At 45.0% G+C, this 26,252-nt stretch overlaps 1 protein-coding gene across 1 annotated transcript; it reads left to right on the top strand.

Annotated features, from left to right (window-relative positions):
* The first annotated feature begins 278 nt into the window (after positions 1-278).
* On the top strand, positions 279-24,626 carry LOC135369495 (nose resistant to fluoxetine protein 6-like). The gene is made up of 13 exons (XM_064603079.1): positions 279-561; positions 16,734-16,945; positions 17,383-17,585; positions 18,440-18,534; positions 18,644-18,826; positions 19,618-19,711; positions 20,323-20,421; positions 20,489-20,654; positions 21,258-21,337; positions 22,313-22,435; positions 22,492-22,612; positions 23,016-23,345; positions 23,951-24,626. Exons 1-13 carry the CDS (start codon positions 279-281, stop codon positions 24,233-24,235), a joined length of 2,274 nt encoding a protein of 757 aa, XP_064459149.1. The 3' UTR covers positions 24,236-24,626.
* The last annotated feature ends 1,626 nt before the right edge of the window (positions 24,627-26,252 follow it).

Here is a 26,252-nt window from a genome sequence, read left to right as displayed (position 1 = left end):
AAACTACGCCAACCGCGCTTCACCGCATTGTAGTAATTTAAATAAATTTCGTGAATTACTTTCGCCAATTAAAGCGCGGCAGGCCCGGCGACGCACCCGGTCCGTCCAGTCGGATGATGGCCACAAAGCGCCCTTTCCGACAACAACACTGGCCCATTTTCCCTCCCCCTAACTTCCCTCACTTCCGCCTGACCCCCCTCCGCCGAATTTTGTACTTTCCGCTCCGAAACAAACTTTCACTGTCTCTAGAACAGAGTTGGATGTTCACAAACGCGGCCATGCTAACCAGGCTGTGCTTTCTGCTCTTGCTCTCTCTGGCTTACGGGAACAACGACGGGGAGGATGACTGGGCGACGACGACGACGACCCCCGACGTGACAGAGACGAGTACCGTTGAAGACATCGAGCCCTTTGTGAATAATTTGATGAACGATGCGTTCAAGAATGGCTTACCGGTGTTCACCAAGTTTGGTTCAGACACTAACGTGTCCACCGACTGCTCGGCGGCACTCATCAAGACCATGTTGGCTTTGAGGAGGATGGAGCATTGGGCGTTCCAGAGTAAGTCTTGCTTTTTTTTATTGATGAACGCATTTATAGATTGAATGATTGATTGATTGATTGACTATTAATTAATGAAGTAAGAGGTTGTTCGGAGGAAGAAAAGTGCACTGTAAACTGAAAAACACCCTTATTGGTGTAAATCGCTTGTCCTATAATTGACTCCTCTTTTTACACCACATGGTCTGGAACACCCTTTTTAGAAGGTGTATCCCGTGTAAAACGCCATTTGAAAGGGTGCTTTTCCTTGAAAATGCCGTCTTTTGCACCCTTTATACACCTTTTTAGAAGGGTATTTAACGATCTTACACCCTCCTAAAAGGGTGTTTAAAGGGTGCAAAAGAAGGCATTTTCAAAGAAAAGCGCCCTTTCCAGGGGTGATTTACACGGAATACACCCTCTAAAAAGGGTGTTCCAGACCATGTACGGTGTAAAAAGAGGTGTCAGTTATAGGACAAGCCATTTACACCCATAAGGGTGTTTTCCAGTTTACAGTGTGGTCTCGTGCAGGCCACGAAAGCTTTGCAAGATGTCGGTATCTCAAGGGCGACTCTCTCGGTATAGATCAGTCGGTAGCCTGCGCTCCTGCTGACCTCAAGGTCGCGGGTTCGTACCTGCACGAGGACGCCGCGGCAATTTTTTGACGTGATGAGGACAACAGTGGGCCTAGGACATCCCCACAGGAAGGACATTAAAAGACGGTGTGAAGATTTGAGTGGTGTGCAGGTGGTCGTGGCGTTCTATTTTCGAGCGTTCTGCCTGCCGCTGTATTGGGATGCTGCGGGGGAAGATCGTGCTTCCTGGGCTGACTTCATAGGAAACACGCAGACAGCAGGTGGGCAAAGCCAGTCAACGAAATGACTACTACTGTGGCGTCGCCCGGGACTATAGTTGTCTGGCGACGTAAAACCATGAATTATCAGTATTCGCCACAACTATCGCGACATCTCGCACGGCGTTTTGCTTCGTTCGCTATACATGCTTTCCGCAAATTCGGGAAGATAAAAGTCGGGGCTAATTGTTAACCGAATTGCACGTGGTTGAAGTAAGCGGAAGCTTTTTGTAAGCACATTAAACCAAAGCCTACATTATGCATATATGCACGAGAAATGCGCTCATGTTACATGTAAAAATACACTCTGGAATACACATGGTAACTGTATACAGCGACAGCGAGTCTTATTGGGAACGAATTATGCGATTTTCGCCGTAACCCATACTAAGGATGCACCTGCATAGAGTGTTTTTGTGTCTACTTTGTGCACTGGCGTTTTAAAGCCTAATATGAATTGCAAAAAAAGGGGGGGAGGTTAACCCGAAAGCAGAAAAAAAATCAATTCAAAGGGCTATAAAACGACTGGAATTATAGCTTTAAAGAAAAAAAAAAGAAATAAAGAGAGATACGTACCTTATACAGGGTGTTCAAAATTAAGCTTTCACTAGCACTTTATAAATAGGCGAAACAAAAGAAAACTGGTGCTATTTTTCTGTTCCTTGAGTAAGAAACAGCTGCTACATAATTAGCAGCACCTGTTTCTAGTGTTAGTGTGTGTCTTGTTAGTGTGTTAGTGTACAGCTATCATCCGGTTTCCTGTCATCGCTGTGTTTGCGTAGCGCTCGTGAAAGCTTAATTTCGAACACCCTGTATATTTGCAGATGTGGCATTTGGTCGTTAGCCATACGTATTGTATAGAACCACATGTTCCCTTCCGTTCGAAGCGAGAAACGTAATTTCAGAGCAGCGTAGCCGTACGTTTTAAGCGTTGACTCACAGAGTGTTGGCTTTCACCTTCCTCCTAGAAAGCTCATTGCGTAAGGGACTTAGGGTTATTGATACAGAAAAAGCACCAGGAAGCCACAACTTGGCCATTTTTTATGGGTTTCCGGTAAGATGATCGGAACTTCCAGCAGGAAATCTACCCTACACAAAAAAGCACTTTAAACGGACGCCCTAAGGAATTTTAAACGAAAATAACTGAGTTGAATATAGCATCGCAATTAAATGCACACTTTAAAGATCTTCGCAAGATGTGAACTGAGATTGGGCCTCCATGTTGAATTCTGAATACTTCCCATTGCAGTACATTGCGACAACAAAAGAACACACGACAACAGAGGACAAGCTCGGACAGAAGAGGTTGTCCTGTGATGTTCTGACTGGGTCGGGACTAACCTCTCCATATTTTTCTTTCTTTTCCAATCCAATCCAATCCAATCCTGTGATGTCACGTGTCCTTTGGCTCTTTTCGCAATGTACCTACTTGTCAAACGAACTAACCCAACTCTTTACGTTAAGTTCCCATTACATGCATTCTTAAAGAATGAAAGGGGTTCAGGTTTTCCGACACAAATTTTGGGAACTTTCTGTCGAGTGTCGGTGCGTTTGTGATTAGGCAACACTAAAAAATTCCTAAGCGTTAATCTGGGCTTGCGTAAGGGCCGTCTTGAGTAGTATAGGTGTTTCTGTGCACTTGGAAGGCCTCCGTGAGGTGCGTCAAGGCCGTGAGGCCTCTGGGGTCACGGGCGGCCGTTTCCCAAGTTTATGGGTGTCAATGGACGGGTTTGAATGTCGAGAGAGCGTATGAAAATTTTCTGACCTCTCTAGTGTTTATATGTCACCAATGCGACTCTTAAAATATTGCATTTTGTATTTGTAAACGAAATAAGTGTATTTAAAGAGATCGAAACATTTATTTTACTGAAAAACAAGCTTTCGGACGGAGTCCGTCCTTCATCAGGTGCGATACATTGAACACTTGGTAGAGATATTTATACTAATGTACAGATATTTAATGTAATGTATATATATATATATATATATATATATTTATAAGTCCCAAACGTCGCCACACCAGCATTGGACAGCCTGTCCAATGCTGGTGTGGCGACGTTTGGGACTTATAAACATATGTTCAACGTGCAGCCAAAGAGCCTCTATGCTATTTTATTCACCTATATATATATATATATATATATATATATACTACATATAATAGATATACATTAATACATATAATATATACATATAATATAGACATACATACTCCATATAATATAGATAATGCATATAATATATATATATTATATGTATTGAATGATATGTTTATTTATGGTATTTATTGTATTTATTTATATTTTTTATTTTATTATTTATATTTATTTATGGTATTTAATGATATGTAATGTATAGATATTTATAATAAGCGTTCAGTGTATCGCACCTGATGAAGGACGGACTCACTCCGTCCGAAAGCTCTCGTTTTTCAGTAAAATAAATGTTTCAATCTCTTTAAATATACTTATTTTATTCACTTGCGAGTGCTAGACTTCTCCCTTTTTTCTTTTTTTCTTTTGCCTGTTAGTTTCCTATTTGTACACGGTACAGCAGAGAGTGAAATTCTTGAGATACTAATATAGCAGCGGATGGAGGCACCCTGAAAAGACATAAACGTTAATACTATTCGCATTTTCCGCTCGGTATCCTCGCATCGCAACAAAGCGAGAAGACGGCATATTGTACCCATGATTCTATACCAATTTTTACCTCCTTTTTTTTTTCCTAACTATGCAATTGACGAGGTCGTACGGAAGACTGGGAGGTGGAGTGTTCGAATCCTATACCACAGGCTGTGCTGTCTGAAGTTTTCCCGCAGACTTTCCAGACAAGTGTCGGCACGTAGTTCCCCCTGAAGTCGGCCCAGGACACATACTGACCGTCCCCACACCTTCCGGCTGTCCTCTCTTCATGTGTCCACGTCTGTACACCGCTCACAGCCACAGTTGCTTCGCGGCGCTAACACGGAATTAAAAAAAAATCAATCATCAATCGAAAGAACGAGAGCTAGGCGTTAGGGCAATGAAAGAATCGTCGCTATATATACCATCGTCACTAATCTTTAGCGAAGAGCGGTTTATATAATAGTGAGCTTTAGTGCGTAGGGTTCCGCGTTTTCGGTTTTAATCGAAAAACACCGAAAAACATACGCCGGGAAAATTTTCCCTCATTCGGTCTTAATCGAAAAACACCGAATACAGAGACACATTCCGCCGTAACCGTAAGCCGTAACGTGTTACCGCCGCGAGTAACTCCATGTTGAATCAGCGTCGTGTAGAAATTACCTTGTGATTTCTATCCGCCGATAACTGCCGGGTAAACCATGTACACGCCGGGGAAAACATCGAAAAACGCCGATTTCGTGAAAATCAATAAAACATCTAAAAACATACGCCGAATCTGCCTAAAAATAAAACGCGGAACCCTAATCATACCTTTGCGTACGTAAGGGATAGCGTTTGTGTGGTTCTGCGCACTGCGCAAAGTTCTATTTATGTTTGCGCATTCGCAGAACCACCAACGCTATCCGTTACGTACGCAAAGGCAATAGCACTAGAACTCACTATTACCGATTTATTTCACTTGTCCGAAAATAAATCGTTCGTGACGCACGGGAATCAATGGAAGAGAATGTCTCGCGCCGTTTAAATCTACGGCACAAATAATTATCACAACGGAACAACAACGCTGTTAGCTTCTCGCATCGTCAAGTAAACTTTCTCACTTTCAACCTGTCTCTTTCTCTTCCTCTTCTCCACAAGATTTATTAAGCAAGCCCACCAAATTTAGTGGCCTTCCTCAAAGAATCGCCAACCCTAGTTCTATTTTATTTTTACTTTATTTTGTTTATTTATCTACACTTTGAAGAAGAAAGTTACAAAACTGGAAATATATACAGTAAGAGGTCCCGTAGTGAAAACTAGGGCAGGTGTTCGGGTTAAATAAAACTTGGGTTTATTATTTCATGCGACGTAAATGTTGTCCACTTGTGGGCATTTCTCTCTCTCTCTCTCTCTCTCTTTGGTACTACATGTCCAAAAGTACGCCGATTTCAAATTAGCTCGAGCGAAATCTGGCAACAATGGTTTCACGCCGAGACTGGGAGGTGACCCAGTGACGAATCTCGCCTGTATCTGTGTGTTGTCAGTCACGCTGTAAGGCAGATGTCTGTACAGATCCCTACGAAGTCGGTCCTGGACACCCACGATCACCAATGAGCAATGTTCTTTCACACCGGCAGGCAGACGGCTCGGCAATAAAACGCCATCTACCAATGAAACAACCAACCACCGTTTGGTCAGGGTTGCCCTTGCATCAAAAGCATAAGCCGTTTATCGTTATCATCATGAAACCTCTGAAAACCTCTTCAAGAGCCGACGCAAAAAAACAAAGAAAAGAAGAAGAAGAAACCTACATTATTTCAAAAAGATACCGCCTGTTACATAATTATCGCCGCGACTTTCCCCTGTTTCTCACGTCTAAGTGTGAGGTGGCGCTCTTTTGAAGCTACCCGAGCCACTTTCGCTTTCATTATAATCCCCCGCTGTAGGATATCCCTAGGCCCTTAATGGTATGACGTAATGTAGCCCGGTCATTTTGTGTGCATGGTAGAGGAACTTCCTCGTTCGAATTGGGCCACTCGAACGTTTCCTCTGCGGCTTCAACGGCAAACTTTCTTATCGGACGTCCCGGACGAAGGACGAAGGAAAAGACGCGGAGCACGAAAAAAAAAAAAAAAACTGAACGGAGAGCGTCACAAGTGTTGCCACTTCAAAATCTGTACGCACATACATTTGTCGGTACCAAGAAACCCTCCCCTTACGAAATACAGAGCAACAAATGAGGAACAAAACGAGTGAGAAATATGTCGTGACAATGCCATGGGATGCTTCACCTCTTATGCTACGGTATACGGGTACTATAAGGGAACGGGGACCTATAGTTCATCCAGTAGGCTTGTTGCCGTTGGGAAACTCATAATTGAAGAGCGTAGGCGGTGTACAGGATTGTTTTTTAGCGTCCAATGGCTATAGACAGTGAACGCGTTCTAGCATGAACGACTCCTATAGCCGGTGTGTGCCGTTCCCTCATGTACCGTTGGCAGGATATGCTCAACGGTAGCTGTGACGTGTTTGAAATTTCAAATTTCAAATTCAATTTATTCCACTAAAGTGGGGGAGTTGGGGCAAAAAAGCTACTTCTAGCTTGACGGTTGGGCGGGGCATCGTGTTACTGTGGCATCCAATTACATCATCATATATATCATATTCATCGATTCATATATAATTCATAATTCATCATTCATATATACCAATTACATCATCACATCATATTATATCATATGCCACAATTACATGTGGCATCCAATCCAGTTTGCGTCCAATATAAGCGGTGAAGGCGAAAAAGTTAAGTAGCAGACGGCGCGTGCGTGCCGACCGTTATAATAATACCGCCAATTCAATAGGCGACTCAATAGGCTGTTGGCTGGAAGCAGTGAAAGAAGTAAAAAGTAAAGATACGTTTAGTTTCCCCTGATTTAATCCATACTTTCAGGGTTACGCTATATTAGCTTAACAATACTAATAAACGTACGAACAAAACATAATGTAAAGGCTTTCCTTTCGAAAGACACGACTCCTTGTGAAAAAAGAAAGTAAGAAAGAAAACTAGATAAACAGAGCCGATAACGTAGAAGTGTCTCTCTCTCTTCTTTTGTTTCAACGCGAATTACGTGCAGTATGGACAGAGATATTCACGGGAACAAAAAGGCAGAGGGGGAAAAAAGCCAAGATATAGGACTAGTTGCACGGATTCAGAGGTTGCTTTACACTGCAAGAATAATCTTGATGATCCGTCGCATTGGGTTAGAGAAAATAATTTCGCTTTCGAGAACAGCTCTATACGGAACGTCTGCTGCGTTTTCATCGAACTGTAAAATATTTTTATGAACGCCAAGTAGGGGCGTGTATGTAAGCACATCCAACGCACAAGGGGAATAGAATAAAACACGAGCTATTCAGTAGCTCATTCTCTACTTTTCCCCCTTACCGGAACCTCTCTATTTCGCCCCTGGGGTGATTGCATCCCACCCCCTTATTATAGTCGATCTCCTGGCGCACCCAACACAGTGTCTTTCTTTCTTTTTTTTTTTTTTGCCTCGTCCGAGAAGAAAAACTTCGATCACATCACCAACTCCGCCCTGTCTTGCAAACAAGACAGGAAATGATTCTTACTCTATTGATGTATGATGTTCTGACTCCGCGCTTTTCACGCTTCTGCACGATTCTTGTACGAGGAAGAGAAAGTATGGGTGTGTCCTCAATGCTATTTCGAAGTACAGACTACACGTTCCAAAACAGTCCTCTTTTTTTTAATACCTTGCGATAGTACTTTTTAGCAAGCAAGGTCCAGAGCAATTTCAGGCACCAGTATAGCACAACGCTAGTCTAGCGATATGAAACACGTTCATAAGTACAGGACACATCCTGCATGTCCTGCACAGGACCTGTGCACAGGACCTGTCCTGCATGTTCCCGTTGACCAGCTTGCGTGAAAGGTTGTTGGACGGAGGTTATAAGTCCACCCCACACACGGTTGCTTTAGGTGGAAGGACAAATACAGGGTCGAACTGCCAATGTCTTGAACGGAATGTTTTTTTCTTCGTAGTAGAAAAGTTCGACATACCAGGTGTGTCGGAATACATGCTTCTTCAGTTCGAAATATAGCGGTGGTTCCTGAACTAATACTGTGCGCTCTTCAGTACCAGTGCACGTTCCCAAAGGGGTTCACAAACTTACATTTAAAATGTCATTAGAATCCACCAGAGTACTTAGTTTCGACCCTTAAACCTAGAAAGTGCCTGTCTCCTATACGAAGGGCACCCTCCATTCGCGGGAAGGAATATTCCGCCCGATTACGACATGAATTACGCGAATATCCTGTAACTTATTCTTAGCAGCTCTTGCCTTTGAATCGCGCCTGCGTCGTATACGCTAATAGCCAGGAAGTATACGGCAAACGGAAGTACGGGTTATCTTTTTCTTCCGCCTGCCACAAAGGGGTAGAAGTATTAGCCGGCTACATCATAGCTCGGTCATACACTGTGTATACACCCGACCCCTTTTTCCGGGAGCTGTCAGATTTGAGGGAGAGAATGAAAAGGGGTGCATTGCTGCGCAGTGTCTGATGACCGGAAAGCTGCCGGTCGGCATGGATCTAAAATAAGCCAGAGTTCTTTCACGTCCATACGGTATATACGTTGGCGGGGCGAAGCGTCCGAGCGGATTAATGTATGCGTGGATTTAATGACCCGAAAGTGGGCGTGAGGATTATGAGCACGTATATCTGGCAGGTTCTGCAAGAATGTTGGTACCTGGTGTATGGAGGTTGCTCTTTAGCTTTCGTTGGGACGTTGGACAGCGGTAGACGTTTCTGCGTATGCCATTGGACGCCTCGACATGTTCATGACACGCCTTGGACGTCTTGACATGTTGTCAATATAGTCAACGACACGTCAGCTTGAAACCAGCGCCAGACACTGTCCAATCCTCCGGCAGACTTGCCCAGTGGCTGCGGCATCTAGTCGTTGATGGTAGCCCAAGGTCATGCTAAGGACCTGAGTGGTGGGTCTTGTACTGTCTCCTGCGGCCTGGTGGCTCTTTGCGTCGCGGTGTGAGAAAGTTGAACAAAACTTTCCCCAATCCCGAGTTTGTTTATAGCAACCTTCCTCTGCTAATCAGAATAAGGCCGGTTTCACACTACCGCCCCAACAACACCGAATGTCCTCTGGATGTACGAATAATATCCTAACGAATTCGTAAGTCCAGTGGATATCCTCAGAATATCCATCGGACGTACGAATCCGTTCGGACATTATTCGCACATCCTGAGGATATTCGGTGTTGTTGGGGCGTATTTGTCGTTTGCTTCAAGAGTACAACCTGAAGACAATTAATCGAGCTCCGTAGGTTCCAAAATGGGCTCGTTTTGACTCCGTTAAAAATACGACCAAGAAAAACGTTAGTGTGAAATAAGCCTAAACTACACAATGTAAACTTCCCTCAATTTTACACAAACAGACGCTCCCCTAAAAAAAGAAAGACGCGTTAACACTTCACTTATGCAACTGTGACCGCATCCGTCTTTTCATACTTCTCACGCGAGTCACCGCGCGCAGACGGAATTGCGCGCATTTTCGCTACGCTGGTCTGCGCCGCGCGGAGAAAAAAAAAACAACATAAAAAAAAAAGAACACGTTTACGGAAATTCCTTAAGGATTGGACTTCCTTCTTGGACGTAACGAGTTTTCGAGATAACTTTCCAGGACTTTCCTGGACCGTCACTGTCTATACATGCCTCTATGGCATCCCGAGGATTGATTTGGTCCATCATATAAAACCCCCGGACAAGAAGATGAGAAATCATCGCATCAAACGCAGATCACGACCTGCCCGTCGTTCCTCAATTAGATCGTGCTCTCTCGCCATTTTTTATTGAGCTCCCGGCTGCTGTGGAAGCTCTGGTCGTTATTGTAGTGGTTCAGATCGGTGTCTTTGCTTGTCTTTTTGTTCTGTTTGTTTGTTTGTTTTTAGACTGAGCACTTGTATTTATGTCTTTTCAATCGATTGTACGACCTACATGCAATATCGGTCAACAGAAAGAAAATACTGTCGTTAGGACGTACTTGGCTTTTATGCCAGTGAGATTCGTATTTCTGACCGATCGGGTCGAGAACTTTTCACACCATGCTCGTTGTTTTGTTTTCCGGAGTTGTTTTCTTTGTCGCCGTCGTCTTCCATATTTGGCTCGGGAAATAACTGTAGGTTACTTGACTTTTCACGAATGGCTTTTTTTTTTTTCTTCTTCTTCTTTTTGTATATACGTTAGTTTCTCTTTCTTGTACCTTCCACGGAACGTCCACCACCTGCAGTGCCTGCAACTCCTCAGCTTTACAACTTTATACGAGGACACGGATACCGTCAGGTACTCCCGTGATATAAACTTGACCACCACGTGAACGTCAAGGTGTCATTGTTGTACCTGGCTTAAACCTAAAGGCTAAAGACTGAGAGCTGGTATTTAAAATTTTTGTCCGTTGGCACAGTTCAATGTTGCACAGTTACGGCTGACGTTAGACGCCGTGATATTTCATTGCATGCTAGAGAACATTTAGATTGACCAGAATTCACGTACCTTAACACGTGAACAGAACTGTCTGGTAGGCCTACACCTAAAGATTGAAGCCTAGAAATCTGGACGCAGAAATTAAAATCCGTAAGTACTCAACATGTCATGATCGGTGAGGTTGATTTCCCCAATCGTACGATCCTGTGTTGCTCCTGTGCTGATAGAATGAAATACTGACTGTCTTCTTGTAACCTGACACCAAATTACTGGCGTCCTCTGCTGGGTTCGAACCCACACAACCTTGAGATTAGCGGGCGGCCGCCCCTGTCTGCACTCGAATCTTCCTGTCCATGCAAGTTCCCCGTAAACTCAGGTGTACCTCAGTTTATTCAATCTAACCGAAAGGAAGTACACAAAATACATTACTCAGGGAGCTGTTTATAAACGCCGCCAACGTTTTTCCTCTACCGCACTTTTCCTTGCAAGACGACGAGAAGGTGGCATATACACTCCTCCTGTTCAGCATGTTTATTTGTGTCTGTATCCCTTGTTCTATACGCACCCCGCTGACCCAGAAAAGTGGCCATCTCAATAGAGCTCACGAATCTGCATAAGAACAACACCGCCCTCGCTTAATTCTATGCACAGGCACCGTCTCTGCAAGTCGCCTTCCCCAGTGCAAGAGACGAGTTCTGTTTGAGCCCGAAAATTATAGTCTGTGCTTCGCGCTTCGTTTGGCATCCATGCAGTGTGCGGCGTTGTTTTTTCTGTAGACTCACTTTTTCAACGTGCAAATATATTTGGAAGTGTACGGAAAGTTGACTTTCACAAAATAATCGCTGTCTGCTTCAATGGCGATGGTAAATGCTCGGGATACTGTATAGGCTTCAGTGACAATTGTGGTCTACAAAAAGAATAACTGTGTTCTAGAGTCTTTTTATAGCTTTTGGAAGCATTCGAGTTTGGCCGTGTTCGTTGCAAAGCTTTTGTGCTGTAAAGCTTTAGAAAAGTTTGACCTGGTTGCCGCTGGTCGAATACTACAAGTTGTTCAGAAGAAACGTTCAAACAGTCTATATGGCAAAGCGCATTAGCAGCAGCAGCAGCAGCAAGAAATACCTTCATCAAGGTATATGTACTTGAAAGGGGGACTTGACTTACAGATAACTGAGGCACGATCACTTTGTCGCTATAACTTGTTCATATTTGTTATGTGGAGCCCTAGACTTATTATATTAATCGATATGGCTCGCGCAAATCGCAGGGTTTTTCTAGCAGACACTGAGTTAATAGTACCCTAGCAGGAGGAGTACGCGCCTTTTTTTTGTGACAAGTATGAACTGCATGACTGTCACAAAAAAAGGTGTACGCCTTCCACTTTAAACAAATCAGGGCAGAGAATGATATGTCATTCGAAACTATGGTTGAGCTACAGGTGATGTTACGGCCGTTCCGCTAAAGGCCCTAAGTTTGCCCTCTGACTAGGGCATAGGAAAGTTTACCGCGCTGATCTTGCGGATGTCTTTTCCCTGGGGACCGCATTCGCGACGGCGGCATGGACCAGTGGATGCAGCATGTTGCAAGGTCACGCCAAGACTGCTAGGATGGTGAGTTCGAGTCCTACGCACTGAAGATATCCCCGGGGGTTTCCTTGCACACTTTCCAGACGGGTGTCGGCACAGTTTCCCCTGAAGTCGGCCCGGGTCTCATATTAGCCCCTCTGCTGTCCTCTCTCCATCTCTCCACGTCTGTATACCGCTCATAGCCCCAGTTGCTTAGCGGTGCCAATAGGAAATAACAACAACAACAAACTTAATTTGCAAATCACATCTGTTCTGTGTCAACACGCGCGCGTGAGAGACAAGCTTGACACGCTCGCTATCGACCTCCAAAGGAATTACACAATCCGCCACGGCACATTGGCTTCATGGGTCACACGCCACTTGGTCCCGTAAATTGACGGCAGCACGCGATAGCTTTGACCGCCCTTCTTACCGGACGGAGTACACACGCGCGGGCTACGTATACGGTACCCGTTGACCCCATAAGTTAAAAGATAATTAACTTTTTTTGTTTCCTGCGGCTTCCGGCAATACGACGTCTCTATTAGCGACGGAGCAGACTGAATGTGCTGTATCTTTGTTTGCGTGGACGCGGAAAACGCCGGCCCCGATCTTCAACTTTCACGTATAGCGATATCGTTATCGTTATATTTAAATTTCGCGCGCTCCAAAGCCGCTTGGATAGGCTCGTGGCGAATCACGGTATGCGATAGCCTCCAGCTCCGTCCATCCGATAACGTCCGTCCGATAACGAGACGACTGGGAGGTACCCGGGTTCGAATCCCGGTGCCGGCTGTGCTGTCTGGGGTTTTTCCTGGGTGTTCCTCAGACGCTTTCAGACACGTGTCTGCACAGTTCCCTTAGAAGTCGGCCCAGGACGTCAGTCGTGACGTTGACCACCTGTGTGAGGCCGACAACGGCGAGCCCTATCACCATCACCACCACCACCACCATCACCGATGCGTTTTACGCGCGTTATGTGATAACGACAAGTTGAAGTGAAAAGTGTTGCTAAACAAATGCTAATCCGCATTAATATCCGACGTAATAAACGAAAGCTACTTAGGGGTCATTACTGGTCATTAATATAGGTATTAGAGTGTTTCTCTCTCTCCCTCTCTCTCTCTTTCTTTTTTTTTCTTCTCAGGATAGCCAGAAAAGTCCCCGTGCGTTTTTTTTTTCTTCTTTCTTTGTTTCTTTCTTCTCAGCTCACGCCTTGTTCATACCCGCTTGAACCGCGCAGGTCCACGTCACGAGTCACGTGCCAAGGGGCCACAGTACGTCACGACATTCCCTCATTCTCCGACATGCTCTTTCCAAGAGTGGAGGGTTCTTAAAAGGTTGTGCGGAATAGAGGTATCGCGCCCTCCGTTCTTTCGCGAGGGCGACCAAAAATGAACAAACAAACAAAAATTTGGAGGAAACACCTCAGTTCTCCTTTAAAGATTACCTTCGTAATAGCAAACATACGTGGGAGCGAATAATTCCCGAATCCCCAACAACTTGCAGCTTGTCCAAGGCTAGATGACATACCATTTTAAGAGTTATCTTCTTTTCTCTTCTCTTCTTCTGCTGAAGGCTGGGAGGTGGTGTGTTCGAATCCTACCACCGGCTGTGCTGTTCGAGGTATTTTCCCTGGGTTTTCCGAAGACTTTTTTTCCAGGCAAATGTCGGCACAGTTCCCGGTGAAGTCGGCCCGGGACGCATACTAACCACCGGCGTCATACTAACCACATCTGTACGCTTCTCATAGCCACAGTTGCTTCGTGGCGCTAACACGGTTATATAAAAAAAGCAATACATACAGAATTTGTCGTTTTACCGAAATAAAAGCTGCGTATGGTAAATTATTGTCCTTCTCAAGAAATGACGATCTCGTTCCCCTTTTCTTTTTTTTTTTTCCTTTTTTTTTTTCTCTCGTGTAGCGCAGGCGAAATGAAACGCTATATGCGTTAGAACGTGTCTTTCGCACGAACAACTGAACAAGACGAGGAACAGTCTCTTTTCCTCGAAATATATCTGGAGCTCTCTCAGACTAACGCACCGGACGGGTATCATAACGCCTTCTTTATTATGTGCACTCCGCCGTGACACACACACACACCGTTCGTAGACGCTATTTCCGCCGTGTCTCGACGTGTCTTTCACGTCGAACACTTTCTCGGGACGGATGGATGATACACGTCTATTCGTGTCAACAATTTCAGTATTTGATGACGATGATTCGACTCAATTCATTACAATTTTGCTTTTATATGCGCTTATACAGTTTCACATGCAGCCATGTGAACGTTGAAAGGTTTATGCTTGCTCTTTTCGTAATATTAATTCGTATTAATATTGAGTTTTAGTGCATCGTATACTCTATCAGCCTTTGAGTACTGAGACATCGTGGTGGTTCTCAGACGCCGAGTTTTCATTTGCTTGCCACCGAGCCTGTTTATGCTAAGCAGTAAACAATTTTCTCGTTAAACGTGCGGAGTTTGTGCACGCTATAAAAGAAATTTTCGCCACAATAGAAAATGTTCCGTTTTGATAATAAAAACGATCACGGCGATATTTTGACAAAGCACAGCTTTTTATCTTGCGTATTTATGCGGTACTCTAGATCTGAGGCAAGTCCGTAAGAATTGCTAAAGTTACTTCAGCAATACCATACTGACCCGTTCCATATCATATTTTGCACTATGCATGAAACGGATGCATATAATGCGAGCGTAAAAAAAGTCAAGCAAGTTGGTCGGAATCCATGCTGGAAACTAGCACCCAAAACGAAGACGAAGACAGCACTCAAGCTTGTTTGTGCTCTCCGTCTACGTTTCGTGTGCTAGTTTTCAACATAGCATATCCGTTTCATCTACATCGTAGAACGCATCCATCCGAGAATCTTTCTTTAAAATACCTCGCATTAATAAGAGTCGTAAAATAAACTCTACGCACGAAGGCACTTTACGCCAGACCCGTGAAGAACTTCTTCCTCGCGGATGCGTTTCGCCGCCGGTTGTGTACTGGCTGTATAATTACGGACCGCACTAGGAAGAGCGACGTAACGAGTGCACTGTTTGTTCTCGCGCCTCTCCCGATATCGTGCAGTGATATGGAGGCTTCACATACACACACACCTATGTATATATAGAAAGAGAGCTTTCCCACACCGTTAAAACGGCGTCGTTTGATTCCTGAAAGGATTGCACGTAGACGGACCTTGTCCTCAGGCGTAGATAACGATCAGATTTCCTGTAAGATTTCTTAGAATAGTAGGTGAAGCATCGATGCCTCACAGGGCCGCATCCAATGCGGACACTTCGACATGCTTCCATCTAGTTTCCTGCCAGCACACACGAAAGGAAATCACACTCTAAGAAAAAAATGGTGTGAAAAAGTGGTAACTTCCATAGGTACCACCCATAGGTCAACGCATATAGCGTCTGATAAAGGGTGTAAAAGGGTGATAAAAGCAATTATCATATATCGAAGTTGCTACAAAGAGGCGTACGCCCCCCTCGCTCACCGCGGTAACCCTGTCATTCGTGGCAATGGGTGGCGGACAACATGCTATGCGGTGAAGTTGCGTATTGAGGGTGACGTAGCAGGTAGAACTTCGCAGCCTTTTAAAGGCACAGCACATATGCGACAACTATTACCTCCTAAAAGGTGTAACTACTCCACCCTTCTTTTTTTTTTCTAAGAGTGCACTGTCCTTCTGGCCTCAGCATCAGAGCCCTCCTGCAAGATACACTGTAGCGTCAACGGCCCACACAGGACGTCGCACTTTTAATGTCACAACTTCCGTAGGCAGTTGTCCTAGTCGTCCTAGTGGGCATAGTCCAGTTATCCTGCTGTCATCCTGTCTACTTCTACCCTGTCCTTGTCTTCTTGCTGCTATTCGTCATCATGAACCTATACCAACTACCCCGGATTGTTCCTATTCCGTAGGCAGCTCTCACTTTGGTTCTCGAAAGCTTACACAACGGAAGACCATTTCCAAGGAAGCTAAAGAGCGCGGTTAAAGTCAGATCAGATGCAGGAGACGATCCAGGTGGCTTAATCGCTTACACCTTACACGTCTTACGGACTAACAAGGGGGCGGGGCACTTTTTCCTTCTTGGAAACTTAGTAGAGGTCACGTTACTTGGGAAGGCCAATGCAAGGGTTTTGCACACGATACTTCGGAAGTAATTTTGATACACCACGGCTACCCTGGAATTCTGAAACTACTTTTGCAGAAGCCGTGAAAGCCCTACCTATTTTTTTTTCGGTTTTGTCTGCGGCAAATTGTGCCACAAGTTATACCCCTGCACACGGCCAGTTTTCAATGATCGTTGAATGCAATGGTCATTGAACACGCGGGTGGCGCCACCGAGTGTGTAACGTGTCAACTTCGCAAAAAGCATCGGATCCAATGTTCCCTGAATGGTTGACACGTACCACCCTAGATGGCGTCACGCGCGTGTTCAATGACGATTGGTTTCAATGGTCATTGCAAACTGGCCGTGTGGCAGGGGTATAATACGAGCTCTTGGACGTCAACAGAAACGTCTTTCTGGTCACTGGTCTACTTCCCATTACGTGGACATTATGTTTGTGTCCTAACCCTCGGAACACGTTGTTGTACCGTAACAAACTTGCAACCTCCTCCCTTCTCCATGCAGTGGCCGATTCCAATGGTCGTCCAGCCGCCGGTATGCTGAAAGGTACCGTGGCGGACCTGGGGAATTACGACGAATGCTTGGCCGTCGTCGTGAAAGATTCTTACGGAGACGTCGATTTCACCGGCAAATATTGCAACCTTTTCATCAATCCCAAAGGAGTGCCGTATGTCAACAAGATCGTCAAGTCTTTCCAGAGCAAAGGGGAACTTACGGTAACAACAGAATTTTATTTCAATGATAATGAGTGTGTCTGTGAGTGTGTGTGTGTGTGGGGGGGGGGGGGTTAAATTCGTGGTCGTAACACTGAAAAACTGCACCTGGAGCATTAGTTTGCAAACGACTGTCGTATCTAAGTTTCCGCAAGGGAGTCTTGCAGGAAGGGTTGGCGACACTGACGCATGCACGTATTGTACTGTACGCCATGATATTGAAAGACAGATTTACACCATGAGATTTCCCGTATGTTGCTGCAGACGGTGCAGTGTGCTACGGTGAACGAACGTCAGACGGGGAGGGGGGGAGTATTTGAGAGTTCTCGTGAGGTCACACGCTTTGGGACCAAAGAACGTTGTATCATTCTATGAGTATACTATCGGAGAAAATATTATAATGACAGCGCTGCTTTTCTTGCGTTTTCCCCTATTTGCAGGGACCGTACAGCCCGCTACGGTGGCTAAACCAGGATTTATTCTTTGGAATGCAAGTGGGAGTATGCATTCCTTCCAAGTGTTCGGGAAGGGAACTACTTTACATGGCGGATACGCTGCTCAGCCGCTACGGCATGTCCACTCTTCTGCGCGGCTGTGAGACGCAGGACAAGGGACCCTTCACGCAATTTCAAAAGTGCATGCTGTGAGTGCATAATAATATACTGTGTTATAGTATATAGATCGTTGATGACGTCACCGTGAAGCTATCGTGCGTATCGTCATCGTACACACCGTACGCCAAGGTGTTGTGTGCTGTGGACCTGCGTTTCGGGGGTTTGGTACCCTTTTTACGGGAACACAGGTGCATGCCTCTTAATAACAAACAAACAAACAAACATACCGGAACCAATGACAGCATGCATGACTCAGCATCTTATCTGTTGAGTGTGTGCGGTAGATACGGTGCTTCCCTTTCCCTTCGTGCACGTAGAACGCTCTCATTGGAATCGCTCTCAAATAAGGTACCACAACAACCGCACGTGATGTCGACGTTGCTCCACCTTCTTCACCGTAGCGTTGTGGCCCGTCTGCGAATAATGCCCCCTTATTGCTGCTTTCTGAGTGGACAGACGCTTTGTCACGAGCTTTCTCGAGTATAAGCACTGTTACAGTGAACCCTCGTTATTATGACCACGGTCGTCCTCGAAAATTTTGGTCATAATGCGGAATTGTCATATTAACGGGGGATTTGCAGAGGTTTCACTGCATTGTTCCCCATGAGTATGGTCGTAAACCGCCTACGTCAGATTATCGGGGGTCATATTAAGGAGGGTTCACTGTATATCGCTTTTCGAATGCCTGATGTCCCGACTTTATATGCCCTGCGAAGAAGAGTTAGAGGGGACATCAGTCTCTCCTCCTCCTTCGTCCTGTCCTCTGTCGATGTCTAGTTGATTCGCGATGCAAACACGGATTTTAAAAAAAGTAATTGTGTAGCTCAGCTTCGAGTTCAGACTCCAAGCACGCCCACTTTTTTTTTCTCTCTCTCTTCTTCAGCATATTCTTGGCAGTTCTTTCCGGAATCCTCTGTCTCTCCACGTTGTATGACGCCATTCTTCACTACCTGCCAGAAAAGCGAAAATGCTGCCCGAGTAAGTTATTTCGTCGTTATCTGCATTTTTATTTACTATTCCTTTTTTTTCCCCTCATTTTATTCCGTTAATCGCTCCAATGTATAATTTTTTACGCTTTTCGTTGCAGAGCTTCTGAATCAGATCCTCGTGAGTTTCTCCGTGCTCTCTAACACGAGAAAGCTCATTTCTACGGAAGCCGAAAAGGAATCGGACAGCATCAAGCTGCGGTTCATACACGGCATGCGTTTCTTCAGTTCATCTTGGGTTATTCTGGGACACACGTACTTGCTCGTCAGCGTTACTGTTTTAGGTACCTTGTCTACATGTCATTGTTTTCCTTGTCTTTAAACTTCGCATTATAGCGCTCTACTTTGTAGGTTTAAAAAAATGAGCAAACGATCACTTACTCGAGCGTAATTTCGGTTCAAAATATGCAATGCAGCTGCCGTGACAGCTACAATGTAGAACTAGGCCTAATGCGCTGTGGACGTCATCAGACTTGCTTCTACCTGTTCCGTACGCCGTCGCAGTTTTCGCAAAAAAAGAAAAAAGAAAACGCTTTCCTTAAAGTAAAGGAAGTAACACAAATACACACAATGATGTTGATACACAATATACACACAATGACGAATACGCCAATGTTGCTGCCATTTTACGGAACTTCGCTAACTCTAGCGGCGGAGACGTAGCGTTGCAGGCAGTGGTGGTTTATCATGGCTGCTTCCGCACCCGAACAGTGAGAGAGAGTACCGCCTCCTTGCACATCCAGTACTTTCCCTCATTGCACTCCTTCTCTTAGCTTTTATTCTATCCTCTCTCTTTACGATGTCTATGATATAATGTTTGAAAATCAAGTAAGGTGAATTATATATTTGTAAAGGGGGCCTTGTCACGCATGCAAGGACGCTTGCAGGGAAGACATCTGTACGATGTAGCGAATAAGAGACATACTCTGTAAATACTAGCGGAGATACGTGAAAAATGAAAGCGCATTTTGCAAAGTACAATATTATTATTCTTTAGTCGTTATTATAAACAGGTTAGGCTTTTTTCCGACAGTGTACCCATGTGATATTATAAATGCGAAATACACCTTTGCAGCGGATTCCCTGAACATTGTCAAGTTCCACGACGACCCAGCTTTTCTGATGATAGCAAATGCTTATCCCTGTATTCAGTCCTTCCTCTTCATCAGGTAAGTGTATGATACATGTGAAAAGGGGGGGGGGTGGTGGTGAGATGTCGTAACATGACTCACTTGCGCGCCAGTGTGATGAGGACAATCCTACACGGTTGGCAGATACTCGTATCGTAACGGAGTTGAAGTAATGGCCTAGCGGTTCATCAACGAACCACTCTTGGTGCGAGCTTAGAATAACTCGTGTGTGTGGCACCGAACTGAACTATAAAACCTGAGCTCTGCCAGCAAGTTCTCGTGAATTGCCGTGTACGACAGGGATTCCGGGAAGATACGCTGCGCATCTCGTAGAATCGGTCGGGCAGCGGAAAGCGCCATCTGTTGAGCACGCAGAGAACGCTGCTCTGCGCCTCGAATGACAAGGCCGCCCTGCCCATTCGCATAAGCAGAAAGCAACTTCGTTTCCTGCTCGAAATCTTCATTCTTGAGGTGGCCGTATGCAGTCGAAGAACTATAATGTAGTTCGTCTAACAACTAAGAACTGAGTAGATTAAAATACATAATTGAAACATTGTCCGCGACACTTACAAAGGCAGTTGCACATCGAACGAGTTTATTTTGGAAGAATTTTAAATCAAACACTGTAAGTCAATTCTTTGTAATTTCAGCGGATTTTTAGTCGCGTACAACGTGCTGAAATATCTGAAGGACTACAAGGGCAACTACGCTGTTCCCATTGCATTGCTTCTAGTTCGACGATATATTCGGTATGTATTTTTTTTTTTTTTTTTTGCCAAAATCGACGGACATGATAATTCGTTGTCCTCCCCACAGCCTCACAGCACCTGTGATGTTTCTCGTGGGTATTTGGCTCCTGCTGCCTGCCTTCACGTGGGGACCGCTCTACACAGAATACAAAGACGTCCTATTTGGAATGTGTGAGAAGAATTGGTGGAGAGTCTTGCTGCACGTAAACAACTGGGTTCCTTTCTTCGATATGGTATGAAAAGACTACGATTTCAGTAGATTTTTTTTTGTATTGTTCTTTGTAGTATGTATTTCTATCCCCTTCGTGTCCTTGTTTTATTTCTACGAATGGTCACAGGTAACCGAGCGAGCCCTCTGACACCTCTGAGATAACCCTAAGAAGTCCTTAGACAGTTCAGGGGTAACCCTATAAACTGTGAGTTGGCAGCAGTGGCTTGAAGTGCGCAGTACGAAAGTAGTGTAAGCGTTTGGCTGCGACACTTACAGAATGCGCCATGGAGGAACAGCCCTCTGTCTTTAGTCTTTTGAGCAGTGAAGCGGTGGTGCATGTTGCACGTCCGTCCGCCATCTTTACACTACTGCAGTGCCACCCTGTGGGCCGTTCTGCGAGGCATGAGCAGCACTGTTGCCAACTTACAAGACCACCGTGTGGAATTTTCGCGTTTTTATTAAATTTTTTTTAAATATTATTGTTCCACTCTCCATCGTCATGATCGCAGTTGTATCGCGACGTAAAGCCCCGAATTATTATTATTATTATTATTACTCTCCATCGTATACCTTTGATTCTACTTTGTCCGTGCAACCAGACTGATAATACCTGTATTACTCTTAGTGCCTGGGACATCTGTGGTACATCAGCGTGGACTGGCAGATCTACGCCGTGCTATGGTTCATTCCGTTTGTCATGCTCAAGTGAGTGAGTCTTCTAATTGTTGGCTGACTTAGCGGCACGGACGTGTCAACGGTAGACCACCACGGAGAGCTATGAGAACGGCTAGGTACGAAATGTATTAAATGGTACGAAAAGCAGGAGGAAGGGCTATGAGAACGGGGTTAAGAATGGTAAGAAATTGTAATGGATCATGAGAGAGATAGTATTTGCGTATTAGTATTAGTACACACTGCGCGCAGCTATGATAGCTGCCGCTACATGCTCAGCAGCGGCAGTGTGTCTATAGCTGTGGAACAGTGATTCATAATCAAGTTCCTTATGAAGGAGAACATCAAACCAGCTGAGATTTTGCAAATATTAATTAGATAAAATTCATTATCTGATTCGCTTATTAGTTAAACGTGTTCGGTGAAATGCGAGACAGCAGGATTGGAGACAGCCATTAACCCTGTTTTTTAAATACCCTGAAACGAGCCCGTAAAATCGCTAAATTTTGCTATGCAAACGATCGAACCGAAACTGAAACTACGCACGTTCCGAGCGCAACAAGAGGGAAAGGGCGTTCGCGTCGGAGGGTCACGTGTTTTGTAGCGATGGAGCTGATTGGAGTAGACGCTCATCTGATGGTCAGATAGACTGCTTTCCGGCCGAGAAGTGCGTAGTTCTGGTTTCGGCTAATTTTTTATATCAAAATTCGGCGATTTACATCTCAAAGAACGTGCTCATTTCAGGTGAATTTAAATAATGTCTGGCTCCATTTCTGCTGTCTCGCGTTCCCCCGAAAACATCTAATTACAAAGTTTATCAGTTAATTTTTTGGGTTTTTGGTCCTCCATTAGTTACATGCGCTTTCCCGCAGGATGGCCGCGTAACCCGCCTGCAAAAATGACATCATCAGTACTGCTGACTCAGCTTTTTAAGCCATTTGTAAATGATAAAAAAAGCACACACCCTGTATATATCACATACACTAATGCTATCCACGGTCTATACAGGCGAAAGAAGTTGGGTTTCTTCTTCCTCTTCCTGGTAATCCTGGGAACAACCGTTCTAGTCGCTTTGCAAACCAAACTGAACCACTTCCAACCCACGGCCATATACATCGATCCGAACATCAAGTACGTAAAAGACACTGAAAGCGTATTTCATGCAGTAACTATCAAACACCTTCCAGCCAAACATTCGAAGCCGGCAACCAGATCTACTTCAAGCCATTCGCCCATGCTGGTGCCTTTTGTATAGGCATCGCTACGGCGTATGCCGTCCTCATCTACGGAGCTGCCAAAATTAACAGGGTAAGTGGGGACCTTGTACTGCGGACACCACATGCGACGATTTTTACAATCATATGCAGTGGCGTATCTAGAGCTACCTGCGCCCATGGCAACATATGGTTAATATGATGTCCTTGGGGATGCGTTTTCGTGTGGTCCGCACTAGGTTTCACACTACAACCTCCCTAATGGCGGGTGCTTTAGATCATTTATGAATGTGCCAGGTTGAGTGCCCGACCTGGCACATTCACACCCGACCACATAATGGCGCCCCTGTTCACCTGGCGCCCATGGCACCTGTCCACACCTGCCACACCCTAGATACGCCACTGATCATATGTCACGTGGGAAGTGAGAGATGAAGCCTCGCTCCCCAGATATGTCTCGCATATACCAGAGTAATAGTTTCATTTTTCCCCACCAGCCAATGCAGGCAGCACTGTGGGCATTAGCGGCCGTCATCGGGTTCTCGGTCGTGTTTGGACCGTATAAATGGTATCGAGGTGCTGACTACGACACTGTCGACGCCGTCCTGTACGCGTCCACACACCGTACGGCGTGGGCCGTCTCCCTCGGATGGGTGACTTTCGCCTGTGCTACGGGCCGTGGAGGACCAATCAATGCCTTCCTCAGCTGGCAGGGATTCGTGCCTTTCAGCAGGCTCTCTTTCTCGGCCTTCCTCATGCAGACGGTGGTTATTCTGATGCGCTGCCTAGTCACCAGGGAGCGCCTGCACTATTCGCACACTTACATGGTAAGTAGACACATGGGTAGGCTCTCTTTATGTGTCCAGGCTAAAGTGCACCGGGGGTCTTAAAAAAACGCAGTGCGTCATACGCGAATGAAAACTGCAGAGTATTGCGCTAAGCCGCGTGTTCCAGCAGCCTGTATTTTTTTTATGGTGGCCGAGTAATTAATTTGGCCCAATTAATTAGCGAACTTTTTAACTGTTCGTCTTAGAGCCGAGACTAGAGTCACTAAATACGGAGTAGAGTACAGACACTGAGCCACGCCGGCGAACGAGGCCACCATCTTGGGTCAGGCGCGGCTGCGTCGCCTAGCAACGGGACGACAATCTCCCCCTTCTCCGGTGGACCCGGTGGAGAACGACGCGCAATCGACGCAACATGGACGGCCAGTTCTTCGAAGGAGGAACCACGTGACACGATCGACCCAATCGCGGACACCGAACGGCGGCTCCTGCGCGGAAAAGGAATGCGGTACTCTGTACCCCTATTTAGTGACTCTAGTCAGAGATGCTACCAATGAGACCATGCTAGCTATCCTCTCTTCAACAGTGCTTCACGGTACTTTTAAGTCTACAAATTTTTTTTACAAACGTACGTAACTGTCTCACAGGTCCAAGATTACTTCTTCGCCTTCATGATGACCTACATCACGGCCTACTTGCTGTTCCTCGTATTTGAAGCACCGGTCGGAAACCTAGAGAAGATAATTTTCATGGGCAACAGAGGGAGCTTCGCCGATGCTGCTGCCAAGGCCAAAGTACCGCAGGAACACCACCATACTACGATGCCTGTAGAGGTGGTAATGATGGCTCCAAACAAAACCACTTACTCTTCCAACGGCTATCCGTCCTATGAGGAGGAACGTACCTCGGCATCTTCTAGAAGCCGGTTGTGAATTAGCTTCGTAGCAAGCATGTCATACTATACTACGGGTTCAATGTAGTGGTGCAACGGCCAGGATGTCAGAGACGTCCCAACCCTTTCGTGGCACAGCGTGGTCTGCATGTCCTCCACACAAGCCATCAGGGTTGTTGGGCTGCTGGTTACTTTCTGGTTGCTTTTTGGTGGGCGAAAGCACCTTGGATGTGTAATTGGGACGGTGACCCAACGGCGTCTGTTGTGAGTCATTGCATCGAGTAACGAAATGTGACTCCTACCGAATTTGTGACGAGGGAGCGCCCAGGAGGGGGGGGGGGGGGGGTCCGTATGTCCTGACCCCCCCTCAATTCCAGACTTGAGCATAGGGTTCAATAGACCAATCCCAGCATGCACCTGGCACTTGTCCATAGCGGACCCCCCCCCCCCCCCCCGCCCCCTCGGAAAAATCCTAGGTCCGCCCCTGGGAGCGCCCTCTGTCTTCCCGTGATTTGCAAACAGAAAAAAAAGTCTCTTTAAATCAAGGACTCCACAACATTCTTTCAACTACTTCAGCTAGATCACCCGAATAATGCCGCCTTTGCATGCCCACGGGGGCAAAAGATACTTGTGTTTTTCTCTTCTGTCGTCACATATAAGTAGCAGTTCCATTTAATAAGGGCAGAAAAAAAAAACTACCTACTACCTAAATTTTTATATTTTGTCTCCATGTAATGGCTGCATTGCTAGTTTCTGCCCCTAAACGAAAAAAAAAAAAAAAAAGAAGACATTTACGAGCAAACTATCTATTTATTAATTGCAAGACTTCCGAGCGTGAAACTACACTTCTTCTGGCTTGAAGAAGTCCGGTTAGTTAATAAATTTAATGCTTGTAATTAATAAATATAGATAGATACTCCTAACCATCTATTTTTTTATCTTTGAATTACTATCTTTTGGGAAACTTCATATTGTTTGAACACCCGTTTCACCCCTGAACTTTGGGAACCTATGTTTTGGTATTTGTACCATTAATTTTCAGCATGCGGCAACACCTTCTTTTTTTTTCTTCATTACTTGCTGTTGCAAAGGCTGGTCCTTTGTTTGTAGTAATGCTGTGTTACGATATGTAGTATATTGTTTCTTGGGCTGTTAGAACTGTCTGCACAGTTCATATTGAGCAACAAAGATCAAGATGCACCGTTCTTTTGATACAACTTCGTAGGATGCATGTACCATACTTTCGTTTCCATTTTCTGTAATTTGTTTCATGAGTTAAGTCACTACTATGGCAACAAAATTTTACTAGCACTGTTTACTGAAAATGCATGCCCCCGATTATCCATTGCACTTTTGTATTCATTACAACTAGGCCCTGGTAGTATATGACTGTCACAGCGATCTAATACGTACAGCATTATGTAAAGTGAAGCCTCGATGATATACGATCGCAGATGATAGTGTTTCCCACATCATACTTTTTCGTTCTCGTGTCTCTATGAAAATTGTCTCCTTTGCATTTCTGCATTAATGCCAGCAACATTTTAAATGCATTTGTTGACACATTAATAGAGAGAGAGAGAAAAAAAAACAATGCTGTAGGTTCCTCGTGTGTTGTAAGAAGCACACCTTGTACAGACCATATTCATGCGTACTCCTCTGTTGTGACTTATATTTCTGTGTACATATAGTAAAAAGTGTGCATTCGTGAGAATAATAAATGCGATTTTTTTCACAGTCCTTTTCACACATCCTTACACTGTCATAATGGACGTATGTTTTCACTATAGCATTCAGAAATTTTTCCGTTCAGGAACAGAAATTTCTAGGTTATGTACCTTATGGATTCGATTGGCTGGTACGAGGCATATAAAAGGAGGAATTAAACCTCATCTTCTGCCGTATTTCTTCTGGAGCCTTTTCATGCTGGTAGGGACACTGCGGAGTAAGTGGAAGAAAAAAAAAAGGCTTAGAAGACTTCCCAAAAACTGGAAGGCTACGTAGAGACTACACGAAACGACTGTATGACAACTGCATCCATACAAAAGATCCCTACG

This window comes from Ornithodoros turicata, chromosome 9 (genome assembly GCF_037126465.1).
Source record: "Ornithodoros turicata isolate Travis chromosome 9, ASM3712646v1, whole genome shotgun sequence".
Classification (NCBI taxonomy): domain Eukaryota; kingdom Metazoa; phylum Arthropoda; class Arachnida; order Ixodida; family Argasidae; genus Ornithodoros; species Ornithodoros turicata.
This window is presented reverse-complemented; position numbering and strand designations above follow the sequence as displayed.

Coding starts and splice junctions, on each gene's coding strand:
- LOC135369495 (XM_064603079.1), top strand. CDS start 279: ATGCTAACCAGGCTGTGCTTTCTGCTCTTGCTCTCTCTGGCTTACGGG. Junction 22,613..23,015: donor GAGCTGCCAAAATTAACAGG/GTAAGTGGGGAC, acceptor TTTCCCCACCAG/CCAATGCAGGCAGCACTGTG. Junction 23,346..23,950: donor ACTATTCGCACACTTACATG/GTAAGTAGACAC, acceptor ACTGTCTCACAG/GTCCAAGATTACTTCTTCGC.